At 36.3% G+C, this 27,061-nt stretch overlaps 1 protein-coding gene across 3 annotated transcripts; it reads right to left on the bottom strand.

Annotated features, from left to right (window-relative positions):
- Positions 1-11,236: 11,236 nt before the first annotated feature.
- LOC123564506 (exosome complex component RRP46-like) lies at positions 11,237-26,909 on the bottom strand. Of its 3 annotated transcripts, XM_045358149.2 has the most exons (3): positions 26,748-26,864; positions 18,728-18,883; positions 11,237-12,772 (listed from the first exon to the last, which is right to left on the bottom strand). In XM_045358149.2, the coding sequence occupies exon 3, from the start codon at positions 12,766-12,768 to the stop codon at positions 12,106-12,108; it is 663 nt and encodes a 220-aa protein (XP_045214084.1). In that variant the 5' UTR covers positions 12,769-12,772; positions 18,728-18,883; positions 26,748-26,864; the 3' UTR covers positions 11,237-12,105. The 3 variants fall into 3 exon arrangements, with proteins under 3 accessions (XP_045214084.1, XP_045214083.1, XP_045214082.2); XM_045358148.2 differs by lacking the exon at positions 18,728-18,883 and having other exon boundaries at positions 26,748-26,909; XM_045358147.2 differs by lacking the exon at positions 18,728-18,883 and having other exon boundaries at positions 26,718-26,857.
- Between the last annotated feature and the right edge of the window lie 152 nt (positions 26,910-27,061).

Here is a 27,061-nt window from a genome sequence, read left to right as displayed (position 1 = left end):
AGTTATGGCCACTGAAAGGGCCAAAATTAGCTATTTTGACCTTGTCTGCACAAAAGCAGCTTTATTTATGATTTGATTTTTACCAAACTTGCACACAACTTGTATCACCATAAGATCTTGGTTCCTTTCTTGAACTGGTCAGATTCCATTATGGGTTCCAGAGTGATGGCCCCTGAAAGGGCCAGAATTAGCTATTTTGACCTTGTCTGCACAATAGCAGTTTCATTTATGATTTGAATTTAATCAAATTTGCACAAAACTTGTGTCACCATAAGATCTTGGTTCCTTTATTGAGTTCCTTTATTGAACCGGCCAGATCCCTTAATGGGTTCCAGAGTTATGGCTCCTGAAAGGGCCAAAAATAGCTATTTTAACTTTGTCTGCACAAAAGCAGCTTCATTTATGATTTGATTTTAACCAAACTTGCACACAACTTGTATCACCATAAGATCTTGATTCCTTTTTATACGCTCGAAGGGACGTATTATGTTGTCGCCTCGGTGTCTGTCTGTCTGTTGGCTAGCAATTTCCCTTGTGCTCTGTAACTCTTGAACCCCTTGAAGGATTTCAAAGAAACCCGACACAAATGTTCATCTCATCGGAACGATCTGCAGAGCGCATGTTTCGGATGGTTCATTTCAAGGTCAAGGTCACACTTAGGGGTCATAGGTCATATGACTTTGTTTTGTGTGTATATTGCTCTGTATTTGCGTTGCATTGCACTGCTCTTGTTTTTATTTGGCAGATTCTTCTTTTGTTCACTTACAATAATTTTTTTTTTTTTAATTACTTCCCTTTTACCTTACTATAAATAGCTTATTTTTAGTAACTTTTTTATTATTGGCCGTAGGGAAAAACCGAGACCACTTTTCTGTGGTACAACATGGATGGTACCTCCAATTTTTAGGTGTATTTTGACATATCTGTACCTTGTAAGAATTTTTTTTCTTTTTGGTTAAATTTCTTCTCTTTGTTGTTCCTGTCCTTTGTGGACTTAGATATTTTTTCTGAGGACCTTCTTGTCCTCAAGTGCAATGATAACAGGTGAGCGATATAGGGCCATCATGGCCCTCTTGTTTAACAGTAGTAAACTATATAGTATAATTCTTATGTGGAGTATTTTTCAGCAACCACTGGTTGGAATTTAGCCAAACTTCATAGGACAAGGCTTTAACATTAGCATTGGGTAACATACTGATTCATAAAACAAATATTAAAAACATAGCATGATTGTTGATATATCTCAAGGACATCTAAAACCAAGTATTACACTGAAATCTTGGTCTGATAATTTTAAAAAATGTTGTTTAAGGTCTTCTGAAATATACATATAATTTAGTTACCTATTAGACCATTGAACAAGAGCTGTCGGAAGACAGCAACGCTCGACTATTCAACAGCCTTGTCGACTGAATGAATACGAAAGTCGAAAAACGGGCAATATTTAAAAAAAGCAAAATAGGGTTATGGAACCTGCATAGTGCTTATCAGCTCATGACAGTGGACAAGTGTGTGAAGTTTCAATCCATTCCCATTAGTGGGTACTGAGATACCAGCTTACATATAAGAATTTAACCCAAAACTCCTAAGTTTAAAAAGGGGCATAATTTTGTAAAATGCAAAGTTGAGTTATTGACCCTTTGCACTGCATGTCATATCATGACAGTGAACAAGTGTGTGAAGTTTCAATCCTTTCCCATTAGTGGATACTGAGATACCAGCTTACATACAAAACCTTAACCAAAAAATTCTAAGTCGAAAAAGGGGCATAATTTTGTAAAAAAGCAAAACAGAGTTATGGAACCTGCTTTGTGTATGTCAGATCATGACAGTGAACAAGTGTGTGAAAGTTCAATCCATTCCAATTAGTGAGTACTGAGATACCAGCTTACATACAAAACCTTAACCAAAAAATTCTAAGTCGAAAAAGAGGCATAATTTTGTAAAAAAGCAAAATAGAGTTATGGAACCTGTGCAATGTAAGTCAGTTTATCACAGTGAATAAGTGTGTGAAGTTTCAATCCATTCCCACAAGTGGTTGCTGAGATACCATCTTACATACAAAACCTTAACCAAAAATTTCTAAGTCAAAAAAGGGGCATAATTTTGTAAAAAAACAAAATAGAGTTATGGAACCTGTGCAATGTAAGTCAGTTTATCACAGTGAATAAGTGTGTGAAGTTTCAATCCATTCCCACAAGTGGTTGCTGAGATACCAGCTTACATACAAAAACTTAACCAAATCGGGACGCGGACGCCGATGCAGACGCCGACGCGGACGCAGACGCATGGGCGAGTCCAATAGCTCTACTATTCTATGAATAGTCGAGCTAAAAATATGTAATCACCAATAATAAAGAAAGAAGATATTTATCTCGCTGTGTACTGGATGTCACAAACTGTAATATCGTATGACTTGTGTCGGTGTCATTATTATGTAACCCGGGCAATAGCATATTTATATAGGATTTAATTGGGTGTAATTATTTGATTTGTATTGGATTTTATTTTCTACAACAATGTGACCATGAAATAATTGATAATTTTGTACATTTAAGTACAATTATAAGATATATCAGATATTCTATGACGTCTGAAAATAACTTAATAATTATTATGCATGAAAATTACCTCTGCAGTTTTATACAAGATGTCCTATTCCTTTTTAGCTCACCTGAGCACAAAGTGCTCAAAGGTGAGCTTTTGTGATTGCCCCATGTCCGTCGTCTATCATCGTCTGTCCGTCGTCAACAGTTTCACTGTTAACACTCTAGAGGTCACAATTTTGGCCCAATCTTAATGAAACATGGGTCAGAATGTTACTCTCAATAAGATCTTGGACGAGTTCGATATTGGGTCATCTGGGGTCAAAAACTAGGTCACCAGGTCAAATCAAAGGAAAAGCTTGTTAACACTAGAGGCAACATTTATGACTGTATCTTCATGAAACTTTGTCAGAATGTTAATCTTGATGATCTTTAGATCAAGGTCGAATCTGGATCAGGTGGGGTCAAAAACTAGGTCACGAGGTCAAATCAAAGGAAAAGCTTGTTAACACTCTTAGAGGCCACATTTATGACTGTATCTTAATGAAACTTGGTCAGAATGTTAATCTTGATGATCTTTAGGTCAAGTTCAAATCTAGATCAAGTGGAATCAGAAACTAGGTCACCAGGTCAGATCAAAAGTAAGGCTTGTTTACACTCTAGAGGCCACATTCATGACCATATCTTAATGAAACTTAGGCAGAATGTGAACCTTGATGATCTTTAGGTCAAGGTCAAATCTGGGTCAGCCGAGGTCAAAAACTACATCACTTGGTCAAATCAAAGGAAAAGCTAGTCAACACTCTAGAGGCCACATTTATGACCGTATCTTAATGAAACTTGGTCAGAATGTTAACCTTGATGATCTTAAGGTCAAGTTCAAGTCTGGGTCAGGTGGGGTCAAAAACTAGGTCACCAGGTCAGATCAAAAGTAAGGCTTGTTAACACCAGTCCTCCTAGCAGGCCTGAACAAAAATAAAGGCTTTTATAAAGGCTCCAATCTATGGAAATAAAGGCCTGTTAGTGTAAAATATTAAAAAATAAAGAGGAAATAAAGGCTATTTTTGTCGGAATTCTCGTTGAAAACACATAATATATATAGGTATTTACTACATGTATGTGGTCTGGTGAACACAATAGCATTCTGAAAAACTCAAGATGAAAGATACACAAGCAGTATCCTAATAACAACACTTAAAAGGGAGGAAGAAATACAGTAGTATAACAATTACTTGCTTCAAACTGGCACGGCAAGCTGTCTGAACAAAAATATAGGTTTTGAGTGAAAATTACAGGCCATTTGGCTGTTTTAAAGGTTTTTTCAGAAGATTTAAAGGTTTTAAAGGTTTGCTCTGAAATTAAAGGTTTTTAAAGGTTTTAAAGGTTTCACTAGGAGGCCTGTAACACTCTAGAGGCCACATTCATGACCATATCTTAATGAAACTTGGTCAGAAAGTTAACCTTGATCAAGTTCAAGTTTGGGTCAGGTGGGGTCAAAAACTAGATCACCAGGTCAGATCAAAAGTAAGGCTTGTTAACACTCTAGAGGCCACATTCATGACCATATCTTAATGAAACTTGGGCAGAATGTTAACCTTGATGATCTTTAGATCAAGGTCAAATCTAGGTCAGGCGGGGTCAAAAACTACATCACCTGGTCAAATCAAAGGAAAAGCTAGTCAACACTCTAGAGGCCACATTTATGACCTTATCTTAATGAAACTTGGTCAGAATGTTTACCTTGATGATCTTAAGTTCAAGTCCAGGTCAAGTGGAGTCAGAAACTAGGTCACCAGGTCAAATCAAAGGTTAAGCTTGTTAACACTCTAGAGGCCACAGTTATGACTATACCGTAATGAAACTTGGTCAGAATGTTAATATTAATGATCTTTAGGTCAAGTTCAAGTCCAGGTCAAGTGGAGTCAGAAACTAGGTCACTAGGTCAAATCAAAGGAAAAGCTTGTTAACTCTCTCGAGGCCACATTTATGACTATATCTTAATGAAACTTGGTCAGAATGTTAACCTTGGTGATCTTTAGGTCAAATTTAAATCTTGGTCAGGTGGGGTCAAAACCTAGGTCACCAGGTCAAATCAAAGGAAAAGCTTGTTAACACTCTAGGCCACTTTTATTACTGTATCTTCATGAAACTTGGTCAAAATGTTAACCTTGATGATCTTTAGGTCAAGTTCGAATCTGAGTCATGTGGAATGTGACCTACTGACCTTCTTTTTTTGTTTTTTAAAATACAGCTTTGAAATTTGGATGACATGTATAGTTTTGCACGCTGATCTTAAAACTGACTGCAGTGACCATGAATGTGACCTACTTTCTTCAGGTGAGCTATACAGGGCCTTCAGGGCCCTCTTGTTTTTTGTTTTAGGCTTGAAAGCCATTTTTTTTATTCATTTCTAGTCCGCTACTGGTTGAAAACCAGTTTTTGGGACTATAGGAATGCGCTTTTCCGTCATTCTGTCCATCCGCAATTTCGTGTTCGGTCCATAACTCTGTCATCCATTAAGGGATTTTAATATTACTTGGCACAAATGTTCCCCATGATGAGGCGATGTGTCATGCAGAAAACCCGGAGCCCTAGGTCAAGGTCACAATCGGAGGTCAAAGGTCAACAGGGCTTTTTTCCTGTCCGGTCCATAACTCTGCCATCCATGAAGGGATTTTGATATTACTTAGCACAAATGTACCACATAATAAGACGATGTGTCGTGCATAACTTTCAGACCCCTAGCTCAAAGGTCAAGGTCACACTTGGCAGTCAAATGTTAACATGGCTTGAACAGGGTCTGTTTGGTGTCCAGTCCATAACTCTTGTCATTCATTAAGGAATTTTAATATTACTTGGCACAAATGTTCCCCATGATGAGACAACGTGTCATGTGTAAAGCCCGGACCCCTAACTCAAAGGTCAAGGTCACAATTAGGGGGTCAAAGGTCAACAGGGCTTTTTTTCCTGTCTGGTCCATAACTGCCAGAAGGATCTTCTTACAGATTTTATTTGCTAGTTTTGCATTAGAGACCTTGTTTTGACCGGTGATTGATTTGAGACTGAGCAAAATTAAGACTTCTTAAAATTTGGAAAATCGCTGTACGACCTTAAATTCTTTTGGTGCAAAATGTTAATTTGAAAGAATGAGCAATGGCATAAGTTTTTTAGGTTGTAATGTGTAGAATTGTTGTGTCTTTTTTTTTCACAGAATCTCACAAGGATATGTTTTGTGTTCAACCAACACTCCAGTATTCTTAATTTTTAAATAAACATGCACACATGTATTTTTGTTTCAAACCTCTTTAATCATGAAACACCCCTCTGACCCTCATTAAGTATCAACTGATAAATTGACATGAACTTGAAACAAGAGGGCCATGATGGCCCTATATCGCTCACCTGTTATCATTGCACTTAAGGACAAGAAGGTCAAACAAGAGCACCGCCTTGCGGGTGCTGACGCTCATCTGATTTTTTTTTGTGTAATAGAAATATTGTCCTACCCATGATTTTCTAAGTCTAAAAAGGGGCATCATTCTTGCAAAAAGCAGGATAGAGTTATGTTTCTTGATGTTCAGTGTCCACTTATGATGGTGAAAAACTGTTGCAAGTTTTAAAGCAATAGCTTTGATAGTTTATGAGAAAAGTTGACTTAAACATAATACTCAACCAAGAAAATGATTTTCTAAGTCCAAAAGGGGCAATAATTATTGCAAAAAGCAGGATGGAGTTATGTTGCTTGCTGTACAGGGTCAGCTTATGATGGTGAACAAGTGTTGCAAGTTACAAAGCAATAGCTTTGATAGTTTAAGAGAAAAAGTTGACCTAAACATAAAACTTAACCAAGAAATCTGATATTTTCTAAGTCCAAAAGGGGCCATAAATCTTGCAAAAAGCAGGATGGAGTTATGTTTCTTGCTGTACAGGGTCAACTTATGATGGTGAACAAGTGTTGCAAGTTTTAAAGCAATAGCTTTGACAGTTTAGGAGAAAAGCTGACCTAAACATAAAACTTAACCAAGAAAACGAATTTTCTAAGTCCAAAAGGGGCAATAATTCTTGCAAAAAGCAAGATTGGGTTATGTTTCTTGATGTACAGGGTCTGCTTATGATGGTGAACAAGTATTCCAAGTTTCAAAGCAATAGCTTTGATAGTTTAGGAGAAAAGTTTACCTAAACATAAAACTTAACCAAGAAATCTGATATTTTCTAAGTACAAAAGGGGCCATAAATCTTGCAAAAATCAAGATGGAGTTATGTTTCTTGCTATACAGGGTCAGCTTATGATGGTGAACAAGTATTCCAAGTTTCAAAGCAATAGCTTTGATAGTTTAGGAGAAAAGCTGACCTAAACATAAAACTTAACCAGGCAACGCCGACGCAGACGCCAACGCCGACAACCGCTCAAGTGATGACAATAACTCATCATTTTTTTTTCAAAAAATCAGATGAGCTAAAAATCATAATCAAGATCAATCAAAAGAATTATGAGAAAAGCATTGTGAGTTTAAATTTTTTTATGTTCCTTCAATTTGACAAACTACAGAGTTTAAAAACCTCTCAATCTTACAATGAAATGTTATTTGTATTGATCAGTAGATAAAATACTTAAAAATCAGGGGCAATATTTTTTAAAACTACATATTTTGACATAAAAAATCTAAAAATTGGTTAAATGTATTACCTCCCTTTAACACATTTCATAATTAACTAAAATAGTTGTCTGCTATTTTTATCAAACAACAAATTTAATAGTTTGTCAAGGGCCATATATTTAACTTATATCTGTTTTTAATGAAAGAGAAATGCAGATTAAAATGAATAGTAAGCAGATCCCAATTGAAAAATAAACTTCTGGAGTAACGGGTAGTCTACACTGTGATGGCAATAAAAATTTCGAAACGATTTTTATCTGAAAACAAGAATAACTGGATAAGACAAGTACCGAGGGCGTTCGGTTGACCCGAGGTTCCGTGATTTGACCCGCGAAAATCAAGAAAACCTTGTAGTTGACCCGCACAAAAAATGTGTCCCGTGCGTCGGCTCGATCCGCGAAATGCGTCTCGAGTTCGAAGTTCTGCATTGTGAATCAAAATCTCGGTGAATTTCAATTGTTCGCCGCCACAATTTAAGTATGACAGTAGGCGGAGCGTTGTATGTTAATTAGCTACTGACAGATGTCAATCACTCCACGCGCCGACTGACACGTAATTAGGTTTGTAATTCGGAAGTTAATTATCGCCGTTTTACGAAGTTTTCGGGCTCTCTGATCTCCGATGTCTGTCAGCTTTAATTATTACTCTTTCATTCTTTAATCATCGTTTACTGCAATCACATTAAATGCAAACAATTAGCAGTTTATCATGCGGCGTCAATCTGAAATCGAGTGATCATCTTTTGTTGTCATGGACACGTTTCGCAGCGCGTGCCTACCGGTGACATCCTGTGTATGGCGTATTGTGTTTACAGACTTTACATAACCAAGATGTATAATATCAGCGCACTTTATAGCCGATTATGTTTTACTTTCATCCAATTTTAGGGTGACTTGAACTTCACTTTTCTGGGCGGGAAGGGCGAAGTGGAATATTTTAAAGCGAAGTTTTTGCTCAACTTCGCCTAAAACGCAGTCCCTGCGAACTTCTCCCTGTTTCCCCAGGAGGGAGAAGTCACTTCTCCCTAAATTTCCAGGCTAAGGTAGTCCCTGACTATAGTATACTATTGTTGAATAATCGAAGGGCAAGAACTGGGTGAAAAATCAGCTGACCAGAACACAAAGACAATATGCGCATTTCTTCTTGATAGTAAAGTTTCCTATGAAGTATGACTAAATTCCAACCAGTGGTTGCTGAGAAATACTCCAGACAAGAATTGTACTATAGTATACTACTGCTGAATAATCAAAGGGTAATAACTCTTGTGTAAAATCATATGACCGGAACATGAAGACAATATGCACATCTCCTCTTGATTGTGTAGCTGCTTATGAAGTTTTGCTAAATTACAACAAATGGTTGCTGATTAATACTCTGGACAAGGTATGAGGGAAGGATGGTCAGACGAAGTGGCAACTATATGATTCCCCTTCGGACAGCATAATTATAAAAAGACCTTCCAAAACACCCTCATTCTGTTTCAACTGCTGTATGTTTTTCCCCACCCAATCTTAAAGTCTAAGAAGCATGCAGTGTTTTGTTTGTCATCTGTCACAATAATTTCTGTAATCCTCTAATACTATACCTCTGGAAATTACAACACCTGGAGCATAATTATGTTCTTCTTCTAGCCTGTATATACTATGAAACTCAGGTGAATGATCTAGGGCCATCATGGACTTTTAATTCATTTTTGCACAGTAATCTTGCAATTTATCGACCAATATGCATGATCAATATGTCCAAATTTCGACTTAGTTTTAGAAAATACATTACTAGTTTACAGCATTTCATATTCTTCAATGTAAAATATCAGCATGATAAGTTATGATGAAGTTTCGCTTCAAAATGTAAAGGAAATCTTAATTATCTCAAAGAAATATTTAATTTTTTTCTAAAGTAAAACATTGTGACGTCATGATTTTGCTTGTGTACTCACCAAAGACTAAGCATTTATCACTATTCAGAGGCAAACTATATATTCTATTACTTATGCTTATTCTGTACCTTAATCTACACAATTGTACCACTAGAATTTTCACTGTTCAAGGGATAAACTTTTTTTCCAACTTTAATTGCTTCTTCTAGACTTTCATAGGTATGTGAACCACCTGGGCAGGTGTGACTGAAGGCTGTGAACAGTGTGAGGGAGGCTTGTGGTGGTGTTGACAAGTACAAGCATGTTCACAAATTTAATCCCGAAGTGTATTTCAATACAAATCAACTACAATTAAACTAAAATTTGTGTTAGAAAAAGTTGTGATCTTTCATGAATGTTTTGCTTGGAGATCCTTACAAATTTTTAGTGAAAAGGTTTGTCCAAGGAAGGTGTTTAAAACAATAAATTACATTAACACAATGTGTTTACTCTTTAAATGTTAAAAGGATGGATACACAAGTTTTTTTTTTAATTTGATCAGGTGACCTAGTTCTTGACCCCAGATGACCCAGATTCAAACTTGACCTAGATTTCATCATGAAAATCATTCTGATCAAATTTCACTAATATCCAGTCAAAAATACAGCCCCGATTGCCACACAGTTTTTTTTTTATTTGACCTGGTGACCTAGTTTTTGATCCCAGATGACCCATATTAAAACTTGACCTAGATTTCATCAAAACAAACATTCTGATCAATTCTCACAAGTTCCAAACTTAAATTGTGGTCTCTAGAGTGTTAACAAATTTTTCCTTTCATCTGGCCTATTGACCAAGTTTTTGACCCAACATGACCCAGATTCGACCTTTGCCATCATAAATGTGGCCTCTAGGTGTTATCAAGCTTTTCCTTTGATTTGACAGGGTGACCTGTTTTTGACCCCACATGACCCAGATTTGAACTTGACCTAGAGGTCATCAAGACAAACATTCTGACCATTTCTCATGAGTTGCAAATTTGAACTGTGGACTCTAAGAGTGTTAACAAGATTTTCCTTTGATCTGGCCTACTGACCTAGTTTTTGACCCCACATGACCCAGTTTTGAACTTGACCTAGAGATCATCAAGACAAACATTCTGACCAAGTCTCATAAAGACTGTGTCACAACTGTGGCCTCCAGAGTGTATACAAGCTTTTCCTTTGATTTGGCCGTGTGACCTAGTTTTTGACCCCACATGACCCAGATTTGAACTTGACCTAGAGGTCATCAAGACAAACATTCTGACCATTTCTCATGAGTTGCAAATTTGAACTGTGGACTCTAAGAGTGTTAACAAGATTTTCCTTTGATCTGGCCTACTGACCTAGTTTTTGACCCCACATGACCCAGTTTTGAACTTGACCTAGAGATCATCAAGACAAACATTCTGACCAAGTCTCATAAAGACTGTGTCACAACTGTGGCCTCTAGAGTGTATACAAGCTTTTCCTTTGATTTGGCCGGGTGACCTAGTTTTTGACCCCACATGACCCAGATTCGAACTTGACCTAGAGGTCATCAAGACAAACATTCTGACCATTTCTCATGAGTTGCAAATTTAAACTGTGGACTCTAAGAGTGTTAACAAGATTTTCCTTTGATCTGGCCTACTGACCTATTTTTTGATCCCACATGACCCAGTTTTGAACTTGACCTAGAGATCATCAAGGCAAACATTCTGACCAAGTGTCATAAAGACTGAGTCACAACTGTGGTCTCTAGAGTGTACACAAGCTTTTCCTTTGATTTGGCCAGGTGACCTAGTTTTTGACCCCACATGATTCGAACTCGACCTAGAGGTCATCAAGACAAACATTCTGACTAATTCTCATGAGTTTCAAATTTAAATTGTGGACTGTAGAGTGTTAACAATATTTTCCTTTGATCCGGCCTTCTGTCCTAGTTTTTGAACCCACATGACCCAGTTTCAAACTTGACCTACAGATCCTCAAGACTAACATTCTGACCAAGTTTCATAAAGATTGGTTCACAAATGTGGCCTCTAGAGTGTTCACAAGGCAAATGTTGACGGACGACGCACGCTGGACAATGAACGGTCACAATAACCCACATTGAGAACTTCCTGCTCAGGTAAGCTAAAAAACAATATGTTCGCAATTATTAGCTTTATTTCTGTAATCTTTAAATAGAACTGAAAAAATCTTCATTTTTATATCTTAATCAATTTTTTGCCCGTAAAAAGTTAAAGCTTTCTTAAACAATAATGACTGCTGACACAATATACAAACAGATCTATTCCTAATTTCCTCAGTTTTTCATGAGTTTACAGCCTTAAATAACTTACACTCAAAGACGTCAACTTGTCAGAGTCTAGACACTTGCAAAATAATGGCGACGATCGGCCATTTTGTTGAAAAACGAAAGTAGAAAACCTAATGCTGTACTTGGCGTCTTGGAGTTTAAATGTAAGTTATTTAAGGCTGCAGACTAGGCAGAATAAGACTGTTTACTATTTCCTAAATGCCCGATGTGTAAACAGCAGCTAGGTAGCCTGCATTATTACTGAACTGGACTTTTTGGTTGTTCCACAGCGCTTGCTAGGAAACCTTCATGGCATTACGGCAACATAGGGACCTTTTTAATGTATCAGTATATAGGGGAAAAAAATTCAATTTTTGTGTTTTTTGTTTTTTGGATTTTTAACTTTTGTTTTCAATGGTGGGACCCATACTGTATGGGCACCAAGACTGGACACGCACCTGTGATTCTGTATACAGGTAGTTCTTCATTCAATACAGTCACTGGTTTGTATTACTTATACAATAAAAAGAAAATTTTGTTAATTTTGTTATATGTATTTATCATTACTATCTTTCATATCAATTAAATGTAGAGAGAAGAAGCTAGTCTGACAACATCTTTTCTAATAAATCCTGTGCAGAGACAGAAATCTCTGATAGTTACATGACAAATATAAGCTCACACAATTTTAGATGCAGTCCGAAGACCATGTATGATGCTATACAGTTTTAGACAATTTTCTCTTAACGCTATCTCTGAAGAAACTGAATACAGATTCACTTGCTTCTTTACAAACAATCAAACATCTCTGGAACTGTTCACGGGTATATTTTCCCTCTGCTACAACAGTCAGAAGTTTCAAATCTTTGCTGTCAAAAACAAATGTCATAGTCGCCTTAGACCGTTCCTCCTGTTGTTTTGTAGGATCTAGAATAATCTCATTTTCAAAATCAATACAGCAGCCAACAGCTGCCATTGTACATTTCATACTGATGCTTGCATCTAGGAGTGCCAAGCAACAGCTATTAACACAAGTTGCTAGAAATGAGCCAGAATCTTGCACTTCCTGAACTGTGACATTTATTGAAGATCTGGGATGTAAATTTGCAAGCAACACGCTTTCACACGTGTGTCGAATTACTTTCTCCCGTGCTTTGTCTGCACATGCAGGCAGCCCAGATTTAGGTTTATACACAACATCAATGGTTGCACGGTCCAACTGTTCCTTGTTAATCCTTACTTCACCTGGTCCATACACTGACACTGTTACACATGTGTCTCCCTGAAAGGTAGTAGCTGAACCATCTGGACGAGACAACTGACCCATCTCACAAGTCAGAGGCCTAAGTGTCACAACCTCTGTCCCCTTTGTTGACTTCATTGTTCTGAAAGTACACAAACCAATACAGAACAGATAATTAAAAAAAGAGCTTTTAGCCTCAACCACGTCAGGCACTTGGTGTTAATAGATCAGGTAAGTCTCTTAGATACCAGATAAAAAAATTTGCCTTTGCATTTTTAGCACATAGCCAAAGCATGAGGGAAGGTAGCAATCATTAACAATAGAACAATGATGTCTGTGACAAATGACCCTAGTGCTCTAACCTGAGAGCCATTGCTCTCACCTAACAAGGTGCAGACCAAACTTAAACTTGTACACCATGCTCAAACTTAATTTTGTCAAGAAAAGCTTCACAATGATGTCAATCAAACGTAATCCACACTGTAACGCATTTTTAAACTGTAGTTTCTTCTTATTTCCCCAAACCAAAACTTATCATAATTTATGCCCTTTTCTCATTAACCCAAGCCCCTTAACTGGTTTTTCAGCTAAATTTGTCAATGATAGATGTTAGCAGTAAATTTTGTTCCAGAAAAAAAACAAGGAGCTGCGTTCAATAAACGCTTGATGCCCCCGGTGGCATCCTTGTCGATAGAAAGCAACCTAAGTCCAAAACGAAGTCAAGGTCAAACTGAGGTCAAGTGATGTTTGAAGATGAGGAATGGTCACAGGTTACATCTGTATTAGTATCAATCCATTCTTGTAAGCGGTATTGATGCTAGACGAAACGGGCCCATTTGGTTAACCAGGAGTTGGCCCATATAAAGCAACCTAAGTCCAAAATGAGGTCAAGGTCAAGGTCAAACTGAGGTCAGGTGATGTCTGAAGATGAAGAATGGTCACAGGTTACATCTGCATTAGTATCAAGTCATTCTAGTAAGGGGTATTGATGCTAGACGAAACGGTCCCATTTGGTTAACCTCGTACGGACGGACGGACAGGACGATCACTATATGCCTCCGCATCAGTAGATGCCGGGGGCATAAAAAACTACTTGTATGTGGTCTTTCAATACTGAAGCAGTGAAAATTGTTAAAATCGGCATACTTTCAAAGATTTTGATTAGAAATACCATGAAACCACTAACTGTCATCCACGACACTGGAGGTACTGACCTCCAGATTTTGGCTAAAAATGATCTTTCTTTAAAATTGAAACATAGTTACACTCTCAAACTCATTCCATAGAGCTGATACTGTGATGCCTAAAATATTTCACAATTTTTATGTTCTTAAATATCTTTTATTATACTCTTTTATTTTTTACCTGGTGTCTAGAGATTTTTATACACAAAGGGCTAAACCAAACCAGGAGTATATAAGGCAATGATGATGAATATATAAGCAACATTCCTCACATCCATTTATATAGACCAGCAGTCACTACCTACCTTTTGTCCACCTTTTGTCTTCTGGGGACACTCCATAGCCCTTTAGCTAAAATAAGCCCCCTTGAAATACCTCATAAAAACTGTTCTCCGCCTACGGTCTAGTTTAAACCTAATATACTTGTGAAACATCATATCATTTAGATATCCAGTATTTGTCCAGTTTTGATTTGAATGAAGTTACAGTGTCACTGTTGACTAATTCCTCACGTTATCTTGAGTCACATTTATATACTCCTGGTTTAGCCCCGTATATATAAGACAATGGGAAAAGATAAGAATTTTGAAATGATTAAGGCATCACAGTATCAACTCTACGGAATGAATGAGAGTTGATACTCTGACTACTCGTCTGTAAGAATGGACCTGAACAATGTTGCAAAGTCTACCATCATTGCCTTGTAAATACTCTTGGTTTACACCCTTGGGGCTAAACTGGGAGTACATAAAAGTGAATAATAAGATAAGAAGAATTAAGGACAACCCGGACCATGTTTTAGGATGACCCAGACCATGTTTCTGAAAGTCCTAGACCACTATTTACTTCGAAATGTATGTTATTTTGATGTCTTAGAATTACTAGTTGAGTAATAAACCTCAGTTACCGGCAAATGTTATGGACGACCCGGACAATATCATGGTGAACATAGACCATATCATTCAGTACGTATTTTCAATGAAGATTTAGAATCCTTTTATTGTAATCTTTCTTTTTTTTTAAATAGTGTGTTTATCAACCACATTTAATAGCTAAAATCCAATTATGCTGCCAATGGCCCTTTCATGTGTTTAAAGGTGTGACAAAAGTGTCTTTAATCATAATTTAATTAAATCACTGATGTTGTATGTTAGTGATATTAATTAACGAGGTGATAATTCAATTATCTTTGTTGCATTTTAGCAGTTTTAAAAAGTTGAAAGTTCAATCATGGATCCTTTTTCATTTATCATGCATCATTGTGGTATCTAAAGATGGTTAATCAGATGTTTGTAAAATGATTGATTTCTTTTGAAACTGAAACAAATAATCATTTACACTTATTTGTGTTGACTGAGTGTTTAATGCATGCCAGTTTTACACTTGAGGTAATAGCTATTATTTTCCTATGAAGATAGAGTGGTTTAGCATAAAAGTATATTTGATAAATATGCTTTGCCTTGTGAATATTATGAATATAATAACTACTGAATTATATTTTTCAGATTGCATTGACAAATATTTAGCTGAAATTCATGACAAATGCAAGTTTGTGACATTATTGTTTAACAGTGAAAAAATGACAGAAGATGTTGCTTTAATGTGATTGACTACCTTTAAAAACTGTGTGAAGTTGTAATATGAATACATTTATATCTTGACATAATTTGTTGGAATGTATGCTTAGCAGACAAGAGGGCCAATTTGGGCCTAAGTCGCTCACCTGAAGAGGACCTTAACCATCTGACCCTAAAAGGAGCCAAACACCCCAAACTGAACAAATTTATGGGAGGACCTTATAATATTGATGCCACAGACCAGGTCTGATGAAGATCCACCGAGTGTTTCATGATTAAAATGTATTTTTACTTTTTGCCCTAGCAACCCCTAGGCCAACTCCCCCATTTGAACAAACTTGAGAGAGGACCTTATAATGATTGTACAAACCAAGTCTGATGAAAATCCATCTAGCAGTTGTTTAAAGGTATTTCTATTTTAGCTCTAGCAGCCCCTAAAAGGAGCCAGGTGTCCCCAATTGAAAATATTTGGTAAAGGGCCTTATAATAATGCTACAAATCAAGTCTGATGAAGATCCATCAAGCAGTTGAGTAGAAGACTTTTGAAGGCATTTACATTTTTGTTCCAGTGGCCCATGAAAGGGCAACCGACTGCCCCCATTTGTACAAATTTGGGAGAGGACCTTATAATGTTGCTACAGACCAAGTTTGATGAAGATCTATCAAGCGGTTCATGAGTAGAAGTCTTTTAAAGTCATTTCCTTTTTTAGTTCTAGTGGCCCAAGTGCCCCCATATGAACAAAATCGGGAGAGGACATTATAATAATGCCACAAACTTTGATGAAGATCCTTCCAGCGGTTCATGACAAGAAGTCGTTTAAAGGTATTTCTAATTTTGGCTAAAGCGTCCCCTAAAAGGGGCCAAGTGCCCCCATTTTAATAAAATTGGGAGAGGACATTATAATGATGCTATAGACCAAGTTTGATGAAGATCCATCAAGTGGTTCATTAGAAGAAGTTTTTAAACGTTTTTTCTATTTTTACCTCTGGGGCCTAGGTGAACCATTTAAACAAACTTGATAGAGGGCCATGCAAGGATGCTACTGACCAAGTATGGTGCAATTCTGACCATAAGTTTCAGAGGAGAAGATGTTTAAATGAAAATGTGGACAATGGACCATCCACCTACACTACTAGCTCACCCTGAACCTTTGGTTCAGGTAAGTTAAAAAGCTATGTTTATATTGTGAATCGTTTTGTTCAGTAAGTCATGTAAACTTGAAAGTTTGTTTGTTTGTTTTGGGTTTAACGCTGTTTTTCAACAGTATTTCAGTTAACGGTGGGCATTTAACCTAACCAGTGTTCACTGATTCTGCACCAGTACAAACTTGTTCTCTGCAAGTAACTGCCAACTTCCCCACATGAATCAAAGGTGGAGGACGAATGATTTCAGACACAATGTCTTTTATCCAAGCGTGACGGAGAACATACAGCCCACCTGAGAATCGTACTTGCGACCCCGCGATCTGTAGATCGGCGCTCTCCCTTTTGAGCAAAGCGGGCGGGTTGTAAACTTGAAAGACATAAAATAAAACAAGAGAGCCATGAAGGCCCTGTATCGCTCACCTGACCTATTGACCTAAAGATAATCAAGATTAACATTCTGAGCAAGTTTCATTAAGAAATGGTCATAAATGTGGCTAGTGTTAACTAGCTTTTCCTTTGATTTGACCCGGTGACCTAGTATTTTTTACCCACATGACCCAGATTCAAACTTGACCTAAAGATCATTAACATTCTGACTAAGTTTCATGAAGATACAGTCATAAATATGGCCTCTAGACTGTAAACAAGCTTTTCCTTTGATTTGAACCGGTGACCTAGATTTTGACCCGGCATGACCCAGATTCAAACCTGACCTAAAGATCATCAAGATTAGTATTCTGACCAAGTTTCATGAAGATACAGTCATAATGTGGCCTCTAGCTTTTCCTTTGATTTGACCTAGTTTTTTACCCCACCTTACCTAGATTTGAATATGAACTATAGATCACCAAGATTAACATTCTGACTTAGTTTCATTAACTAAAAATTTAGATATGGTCATACATGTAGCCTCTACAGTGTTAACTAGCTTTTCCTTTGATTTCACCTGGTGACCTAGTTTTTGACCCTAAATGACCTAGATTCAAACTAGATCTTGAGATCATCAAGATTAACATTCTGACTAAGTTTCATTAAGAAATGGTCATAAATGTGGCCCCTGAAGTGTTAACTAGCTTTTCCTTTGATCTGACCTGGTGACCTAGTCTTTACCCCACATGAGCCAGATTCAAATTTGACCTAAAGATCATCAAGATTAACATTCTGACTAAGTTTCATGAAGATATAGTCATAAATGTGGCCTCTAGACTGTTAACAAGCTTTTCCTTTGATTTGACTAGGTGACCTGGATTTTGACCCCGCATGACCCAGGTTCAAATTTGACCTAAAGATAATCAAGATAAACATTCTGACCAAGTTTCATGAAAATAAGTCAAAAATGTGGTCTCTAGAGTGTTAACAAGCTTTTCCTTTGATTTGACCTAGTGACCTAGTTTTTTATCCCACCTGACCTAGATTTGAACAAGAACTATAGATCATCAAGATTAACATTCTGACATAGTTTCATTAAGATAAGGTCATACATGTGGCCTCTACAGTGTTAACTAGTTTTTCCTTTGATTTGACCTGGTGACCTAGTTTTTGACCCTACATGACCCAGATTCAAATTAGACCTTGAGATCAGCAAGATTAACATTCTGACCAGGTTTCATGAAGATATATCATAAATGTGACCTCTACAGTGTTAACAAGCTTTGCCTTTGATTTGACCTGGTGACCTAGTTTTTGACCCCAGATAACCCAATATTGAATTTGTCCAAGATTTTATTTAGGGTAACATTCTGACCAGGTTTCATTAAGATTGGACCAAAATTATGACCTCTAGAGTGTTAACAAGCTTTTCCTTTGATTTGACCTGGTGACCTAGTTTCTTAACTCAGATGACCCAATATCAAACTTATATAAGATTTTATTGAGAGTAACATTCTGACCAAGTTTCATTAAGATTGGGCAAAATTGTGACCTCTAGAGTGTTAACAAGCTTTTCCTTTGATTTGACCTGGTGACCTAGTTTTTGACCCCAGATGACCCAATATCGAACTCATCTAAGATTTAATTGAGAGTAACATTCTGACCAAGTTTCATTAAGATTGGGCCAAAATTGTGACCTCTAGAGTGTTAACAGTCAAATTGTTGACAACGACGGACGGACGACGGACACAGGGCAATCACAAAAGCTCACCTTTGAGCACGAAGGTGAGCTAAAAAATGAAAAGAAATTTTGTGAAATACCTTTCACTTCACTTGTGAACAACAGCTACCCCACTCTTGGGAATATTGCATATGAAGTTTAAGTGTTACATAATCGGTGTCTTAAACTGAAACAGACAATTATCCTTTATTTTTGTTCGATTTTCTCATCATGTAGTCCTTTCTACATCTTCATTTCTGCAAACATTTGAAATAAAATTAGCATAGTATACTTTTCATCAAAAACAATATTCTAGAATCAATTTAAGATATAGTTTCAAGTTTCAAGTTTATTCAACACACCCTGGTACCGGCGCTCCCAAGAACAGGTGGCACTCACACATACAGCGCTCGATAAGCGATTTTGAAGGAGCGGTGGTTCAAGTATTTCTTATTGTATCTCCAGTAATTCAAAACTTTTCTTAAAATGAAAGATACCTGAGCCCTGATGAATAATTGGTGACTATGTTTTGTGAGTGTCACAACATTTCATCTTGAAATAAACAAAATACGGCGAGTTAAACGTGAACGTTTGACTCAAAAATGTCAAATGTCAAAAAAACACGTAAAATACTCAGTAAATACTCCAAATGCATTCATTTTTGATAAGTATCGTATAGTCATGTCTTCATACAATAACCAGTTCAAATTTCAAGACTTAATTTGTTATATTTAAAGAATGACTCGTGTTTAAAGATGGTATGGGGTTTCAAAACGGCACTCACATGGCACAGGTGTTAATTTTTTTGGCGCTCAACAAGTACAGCTAGAGAAAAGTCTTCAGAAATGTAGACCTTGTTGTTGTTTACTCTCAGTGTTGTGTCTGTATATATGATCATAAATCTTTATACCGTTAAAAAACTGACTCTAGAAGTCGACCTTTTTATGTTAAAACTTACGGAGACAATATTTTAACATTATTTGTTATGAAAAAGCTTGTTGAAAACTGATAAATGCTGAAATTTGATATGTCCTAGGAATTCGTTGAAAAATGAAAAACGTGCTTCAAAACATTCTCAGTGCGATCAGTGGACGGTAAGGTTTGCAAGAAGATATGTGTGTGCTTGCGTGCATTTGTGCGTGCGTATGCGTTTGGTTAAACGCCGTTACTAAACAATATTTCAGGTCAATCTCAACGTTTTTGAGTACCAGTATAATGCTACGAGCATCCGTATGAAATATATATATATATACAGAGCCAGATCGATACTTTTTGTTGGGGTGTGGAATAAATGTTTGATTACAGAGTTAGTAAAACTCATTTATAACGGACTGACAAGTTTTCTATTCTTTTCTTTATTTTAACAACTTACCATACGCCTACATTGAATGTATAATAAATGTTGAACTTCTTACGAACAATATTTTACTTGTATTATTAGATTTAAGATTCAGTAAACACTCATAACAGAGAAATGGAAGATTTTTACGGTGGCTGATTTATACCATTTCATCAATTCGCCACGCTACCCCGTCGAGCGAAAACACGAGAATTAAAAAAAGTTAAACGCGGAGTGTTTCGCGAGCAAAAATTCGATAACATGTGCGGAGCGAAAACACGATTATGGGGATGGGGGTGGGGGGGGGGGAGGTGCTGGCGTTGAGCGAGATTCAAGATGTAAAGCGGCTGGGTGCCCAGGTGCCCACCAATGTTATGCCTTTCAAACCTCCTTGCTCGGAGCCCGCTGATCAGCCAGTTTTTGCTCGACTCCCCCCAACGATTTACATATTAAATCTAAACTTTTGGTCTGCGATTCTCCATAGAGAAAATACTAGGAATAAGAAAGGGCGGGAGCGTGGATTGAAAACATGATAATTAGTGGGGGGCGCTGAGCGAAAAGTCGATATTTACGTTATAAATCGGCGCCCAAAATTAGTGGAAAGACGGAATGGCATATATCAGCCATTAAAGAATTTTGTTAAAATGTCTGTTAGGTTCAAAAGACGCTCATATTTTAATATCTTATTAATTCAAAGAATTTATCAATTAATGAGTTCTTGTTTGGCTCTCTCATGAATTGATGTGAGACATTCCGATTTAATAACAGACATGAGACGTGATGACTAGTTCCATTAACTACTGTTTAATCCAACATCAGACTGTTCTTGGTGGTGTTATCTCTACCACACATAACTAACCAGTCCGATTCATCTCTTTTCCGTTGTAGTTGCCTTAGAGCTGACGATTTCTCCACATTTCTGAAGACCTTTCTCTAGCTGTACTTGGTGAGCGTCAAAAAAATACACACCTGTGCCATGTGAGTGCCGTTTTGAAACCCCTTACCATCTTTAAACACGAGTAATTCTTTAAATATAACAAATTAAGTCTTGGAATTGGAACTGGTTTTTGTAGGAAGATATGACTATACGATACTGTATCAAAAATGAATACATTTGGTGTATTTACTGAGTATTTTACGTTTTTTTTTTGACATTTGACATTTTTGAGTCAAACGTTCACGTTTAACTCGCCGTAGTTTGTTTATTTCATTTTTATTTATTTATTTATTTTGTTGGGTTTAACGTCGCACCGACACAATTTTAGGTCATATGGCGACTTTCCAGCTTTAATGGTGGAGGAAGACCCCAGGTGCCCCTCCGTGCACTATTTCATCACGAGCGGGCACCTGGGTAGAACCACCGACCTTCCGTAAGCCAGCTGGATGGCTTCCTCACGTGAAGAATTCTACGCCCCAAATGAGGTTTCGAACCCACATCGATGAGGGGCAAATGGTTTGAAGTCAACGACTCTAACCACTCGGCCACGGAGGCCCCTTGTTTATTTATTTCAAGATGAAATGTTGTGACACTCACAGAACATAGTCATCAATTATTCACCAGGGCGCAGATATCTTTCATTTTACAAAATTTTTTGAATTACCGGAGATACAATAAGAAATACTTACACCACCGCTCCTCCAAAATCGCTTATCGAGCGCTGTATGTGTGAGTGCCACCTGTACTTGGGAGCGCCGGTACCAGGGTGTGTTCAAGCAAATGTTAAGTCCCACTTATGTGGGCAGCATTAACAGCATATAATATATACAAATACATACATTTAACAAACAGTGACACATTGGAAAACGGCCATTGTTATTGTCTTCCATAATTTTTTTAACTCTAATTCGATAATACATGTATAATGAGAAATAAATGAAAATTTTAAACTACATGTATAACAGTTACTGGAGAACAGTAGCAATGAAAATTACTGTTCAGTATGATTAAAGGGAACATATTGCTGGAGAACAGTAGCAATGAACATTACTGTTATAAGTATGATTAAAGGAAACATGTTGCTGGAGAACAGTAGCAATGAAAAGTACTGTTCAGTATGATTAAAGGAAACATGTTACTGGAGAACAGTAGCAATGAAAATTACTGTAATAAGTATGATTAAAGAAAACATGTTGCAAGAGAACAGTATCAGTGAAAATTACTTTTATAAATATGATTAAAGGAAACATCAGATGAGTTTTTATAACAGTTTGTGTTTTTCACAATACTGATTAATGGTTAGAAACTGTAGAGTTTTAAATATAGAATATATTGTGAACTTTTAATGGAGAGAGATATCATTTATTTAACACCTTAATGAAAAGGCAAGCCTAATACCGAAAGCGAAAATGAAATTAGACCTGCAAAAGGCGTCAAATTTAAGTTTGCTTTATATACAAAATTTACAGATTTATATGGTTATGTACAAAAACAATATACTACACATTACAAATACATGTATATATGAATATACATGTCAAAAGTTTTAAACAAACACAGGTAACAAACAAACACAGAAAAAAAGACAAACAAACAAACAAACAAAACAAGATAAACTATCAATAATAGAAATTGAGGCGTATCAATTTTTTCAAATATATCAAATGATCTGTATTTGCATTTCGACACTTAAAGAGTTTACTTTCATCAGTCTTTTGTAACTATACATGTACACTTTTAAGTTGTAGTAATTGGGACATATATAACTTGACATATTTTAAATGACATGAATACTTAGATTGGCACTTGGTGAAATAAGTGGACCTAAATAGAGTCAGTAGTATAAAGTAACTACTGTTAAATTGGTTGGATACATTGATTAGCTAATTAGCCTTTTTGAAATGCTTTATAATAATGTTGCAAAATAAACTAGCTTTTTTAAGTTTTATGGAGTTATGCGACGTAAGTAGTTCTATAAATTTTATCATGTTAGGTCTAGTATAAATATTTCTATCTATTAACTATTTTCTTTCTGTTTTAAATAATGGACATACAAGGAAGAAATGATATTCATCACCTAAATCATTGCAAACAGTCATCTTAGACAGTTTCTATCATTTGAGGGTATATTACTCCAACGACCTGTTTCAATTGGTAAACTGTGGTTTCGAGTCATAAATGCCATTATTCGTTGACCTAAATGTGTGGGAAGCTTGTTAATATATGCACTCTGTTTAAATTCTGTTTTTAAGTATTTATAAATATTAGATGCAGAAGTATTATTTATATCTGACATCCATTTTTGTATAAACGTGTCTCTTAACTTTTGACCAGTGGACTTAATTAGCCACCTGCTATTTATAAAGCTTTGGCTATACCAAATACCGGAGAATCCTAGGTGACATAAGTATTGCTTAATGTTTTCTAGCCATTGTGATTTTAAATAATTATCTGAATGAAGTGTATAGACCATGGAATATATTTTTGATGCTAATGTAGTAGTTTTATCACTATCAATGTTTTCGATAACACATGACCAGTAAGCAATGACTCTGTTTTTTATGTCAACTTCTAATGGTGTTATTCCTAGTTCCCCATAAATCATGTAGATTATACAGAACCACCCACAGTCAATTATCCATTTTTTCTCTGGTACTTAACACATCCAACAATTTTGATTGGTTTTTAATGACATGTCCTCACCAGTAAATCAAACTCAATTGTAATCCAATCAGAAATTAACATCTTCTGTACAATTTATCACCACTGTAAAGAAAACAAACAAGCAAAAAAATATACACTATGCCTTTGTCTAATTTTAAGCAAAACATATGTTAAACAAGAGGACCATGATGGTCCTGAATCGCTCACCTGTCCCCACATGACCCAGTTTTGAACTAAGTATGACGTTGTTTTTTCTATTATTTGACATAGTGACCTAGTTTTTGAGCTCATATGACCCAGTTTTGAAATTGACCGAGATATCATCAAGATAAAAATTCTAACCAATTTTCATGAAGATCCTTTGAAAAATATGGCCTCTAGAGAGGTCACAAGGTTTTTCTATTTTTATACCTACTGACCTAGTTTTTGACTGCATGTGACCCAGTTTCGAACTTTATCTAGATATCATCAAGGTGAACATTCAGCCCAATTTTCATGAAGATCCATTGAAAAATATGGCCTCTAGAGAGGTCAAAAGGTTTTTCTATTTTTAGACCTACTGACCTAGTTTTTGACCGCAGTTGACCCAGTTTCGAATTTGATGTAGATATCATCAGAATGAACATTCAGACCAACTTTCATACAGATCCCATGAAAAATATGGCCTCTAGAGAGGTCACAAGCTTTTTTATTATTTGACCTACTGACCTAGTTATTGACGCAACGTGACCCAGTTTCGAAATTGACCTACATATCATCAAGGTGAACATTCTGACTAACTTTCATGAAGATCCATTGAAAAGTATGGCCTCTAGAGAGGTCACAAGGTTTTCCTATTTTTAGACCTACTGACTCAGTTTTTGAGGGCACTTGACCCAGTTTCAAACTTGACCTAGATATCATCAAGGTGAACATTCAGACCAACTTTTATACAGATCCCATGAAAAATATGGCCTCTAGAGAGGTCACAAGGTTTGTTTATTATTTGACCTAATGACCTAGTTTTTGAAGGAACCTGACCCAGTTTCGAACTTGACCTAGATATCATCAAGGTGAACATTCTGACTAACTTTCATGAAGATCCATTGAAAGTATGGCCTCTAGAGTAGTCACAAGGTTTTCCTATTTTTAGACCTACTGACCTAGTTTTTGAGGGCACTTGACCCAGTTTCAAACTTGACCTAGATATCATCAAGGTGAACATTCTGACTTACTTCATGAAGATCCATTGAAAAATATGGCCTCTAGAGAGGTCACAAGGTTTTTTTATTTTTAGACCTACTGACCTAGTTTTGGACCGAACATGACCCAGTTTTGAACTTGACCTAGATATCATCAAGATGAACATTCTGACCAACTTTCATAAAGATCCAATGAAAAATGTGACCTCTAGAGTGGTCACAAGCAAAAGTTTACGGATGCACGGACGACGGCCGCTGCACGATCGCAAAAGCTCACCTTGTCACTTTGTGACATGTGAGCTAAAAAACGCACATCATCCATCTCCTCAGTAAATTACAAATCCTTATTATCTCATTATCTTTCTAGGGTATAACAGCAGAATATAATCATTAATCATTTTACAACTCCATTATGGAGCGGAATTCATATAAGTTTTAAGTAGCTTGTTTTCCAATCCATTCGATTAAAACTTTCTTTGTTTGTTTGTACTATTTTGATTGATGTATGTCTTTTTATCAAACTTTGTTAATTTGAATATAGTACTCATGTTTGTATATACAATTTGTGGAAATAAATACAGTTTAAACTAACTCCAATATAAAGTACATATGAAACATAGTTCAGGTTGTCCTAAACCTTAGTCCTGGTCGTCCATAGTGTGGTATTGGTCCGGGTCGTACATAACAACCTAGAACTAAGGATTTATACTAAAAATGAATATCGTTCCTCTTTGACTGTACTAGTTATTCTGAAACATCAAAAAACATATATTTGGTAAAAGACAGTGGTATGTAACTTTAAGAGACATGGTCCAGATTGTTCTGAAAAATGGTCCGGGTTGTCCCGAATATGATTCGGATTGTCTGGTCCAGGCAGACCCATGGTCCGGGTTGTCCAATCACCAGTAAAAAATAGGCATCATGATACAAACTCAAAGAAATGAATGCGAGTTTGGAACTAACTTTCATTAGGAGGTCAATTTGATAAGGTAACAATGTAATTCATTCCGTCCAGTCGACTCCCAGGGGTGCTAAAAAAAAAGAGCAGGAGACTGCCAATGGAAAAAGGTTATACAGGTATGTTTAACTTTAATTATTTGTCAGGGGTTTGCGAGTGGGGGCATGTGTTCCTAGCCTTATCGGAATGACTTATTTTATATCTGTCATGCCTCTAAGACAGTCAAAAGTTATCAAGCTGTCCAGAAACGTCCTCTTAAGGTTCATGTAAAGCTTTTGAGACCACCCCTTAGGTAAATTTTCATTTTGGAAATTATACAGGACAGAGCCATAATATTCGTAACATACATATACCGAGTTGTTCAGAAGAAGTAGAAAATACGTTTTATAGAATTCACCTTGTTTGGTAATTTGTATTTTGTCTTACAAAACATGTACTTCAGCTGTCCACATTCTATTTTGTACAAAGTATCAGACTTCTTTTTCAAACATATTTTTCCTCTAAGTTTGTTTTTGATGTGTGTCTTACATACTTATCTAGGTACTCCGGGAAATGAAAAATGAATTACTTTTATATTTGTTGAAATACTGCCATTTTTTGTCAATTTGACAGCTCTACTTTCACTTTCATTTTGCAATTTTTGCATTTCTTTTAAATATACATGGTTTGTAACACTTTCAACTCCCGGAGTACCTGGAGAAATATAAAAGACACACATTATTATAAAAGTAATGACAAAATACTTTTGAAAAAGAAGCTTGATATCTTCTACAAAATAGAACATGAACAGTCAAAGTATACATGTGATATAAGACAAAATGGGCTGTTCAAAATGGAATAACCTGTCTTGAAAGTTTCTTCTACTTTAATATTATGAACATTTTGGTGTATTCTTTATGACAGACCAAGGCCTATGTGGCGTAAAAAACTTAAAAATTCACCTGAGGGTTTGTTTCAAAAGACTTTACATGAACCTGAAAGTATCAATTGAAAAATGTGAAGAATTACTGACATGTCGGTCAAGTAAGCAAAATACACATACATGGGAAATGTTATCAAACGCAGCAGATAAACGTTTGTTGTTCTGAGACAGAGATTTCACATTTCATCTCTCATATTTACATCTCTCGGAAGCACGTGCTCTTTTTTTTTTTTTTTTTTGCAACGTTGAACTCTGGGATTGCCATGCGTTTGTGACGTGACCAGTAAATCGTCTTAGGTACCTACGCGTCACAAAATAATTTCTTGTCTGACGTTTTTTACTTAATAAACGAAGTTCTATATTAAGTAAATGTTATATTATCAATAATTTTCAATTGATGACTAGTGAAAAACCTTCATTTTGACGAATAAAAG

The sequence above is a fragment of the Mercenaria mercenaria genome, chromosome 2 (assembly GCF_021730395.1).
Source record: "Mercenaria mercenaria strain notata chromosome 2, MADL_Memer_1, whole genome shotgun sequence".
In the NCBI taxonomy this organism is placed as follows: Eukaryota; Metazoa; Mollusca; class Bivalvia; order Venerida; family Veneridae; genus Mercenaria; species Mercenaria mercenaria.
The sequence above is the reverse complement of the archived record's forward strand: the minus strand, read 5'-3'. Positions and strand labels throughout refer to the sequence as shown.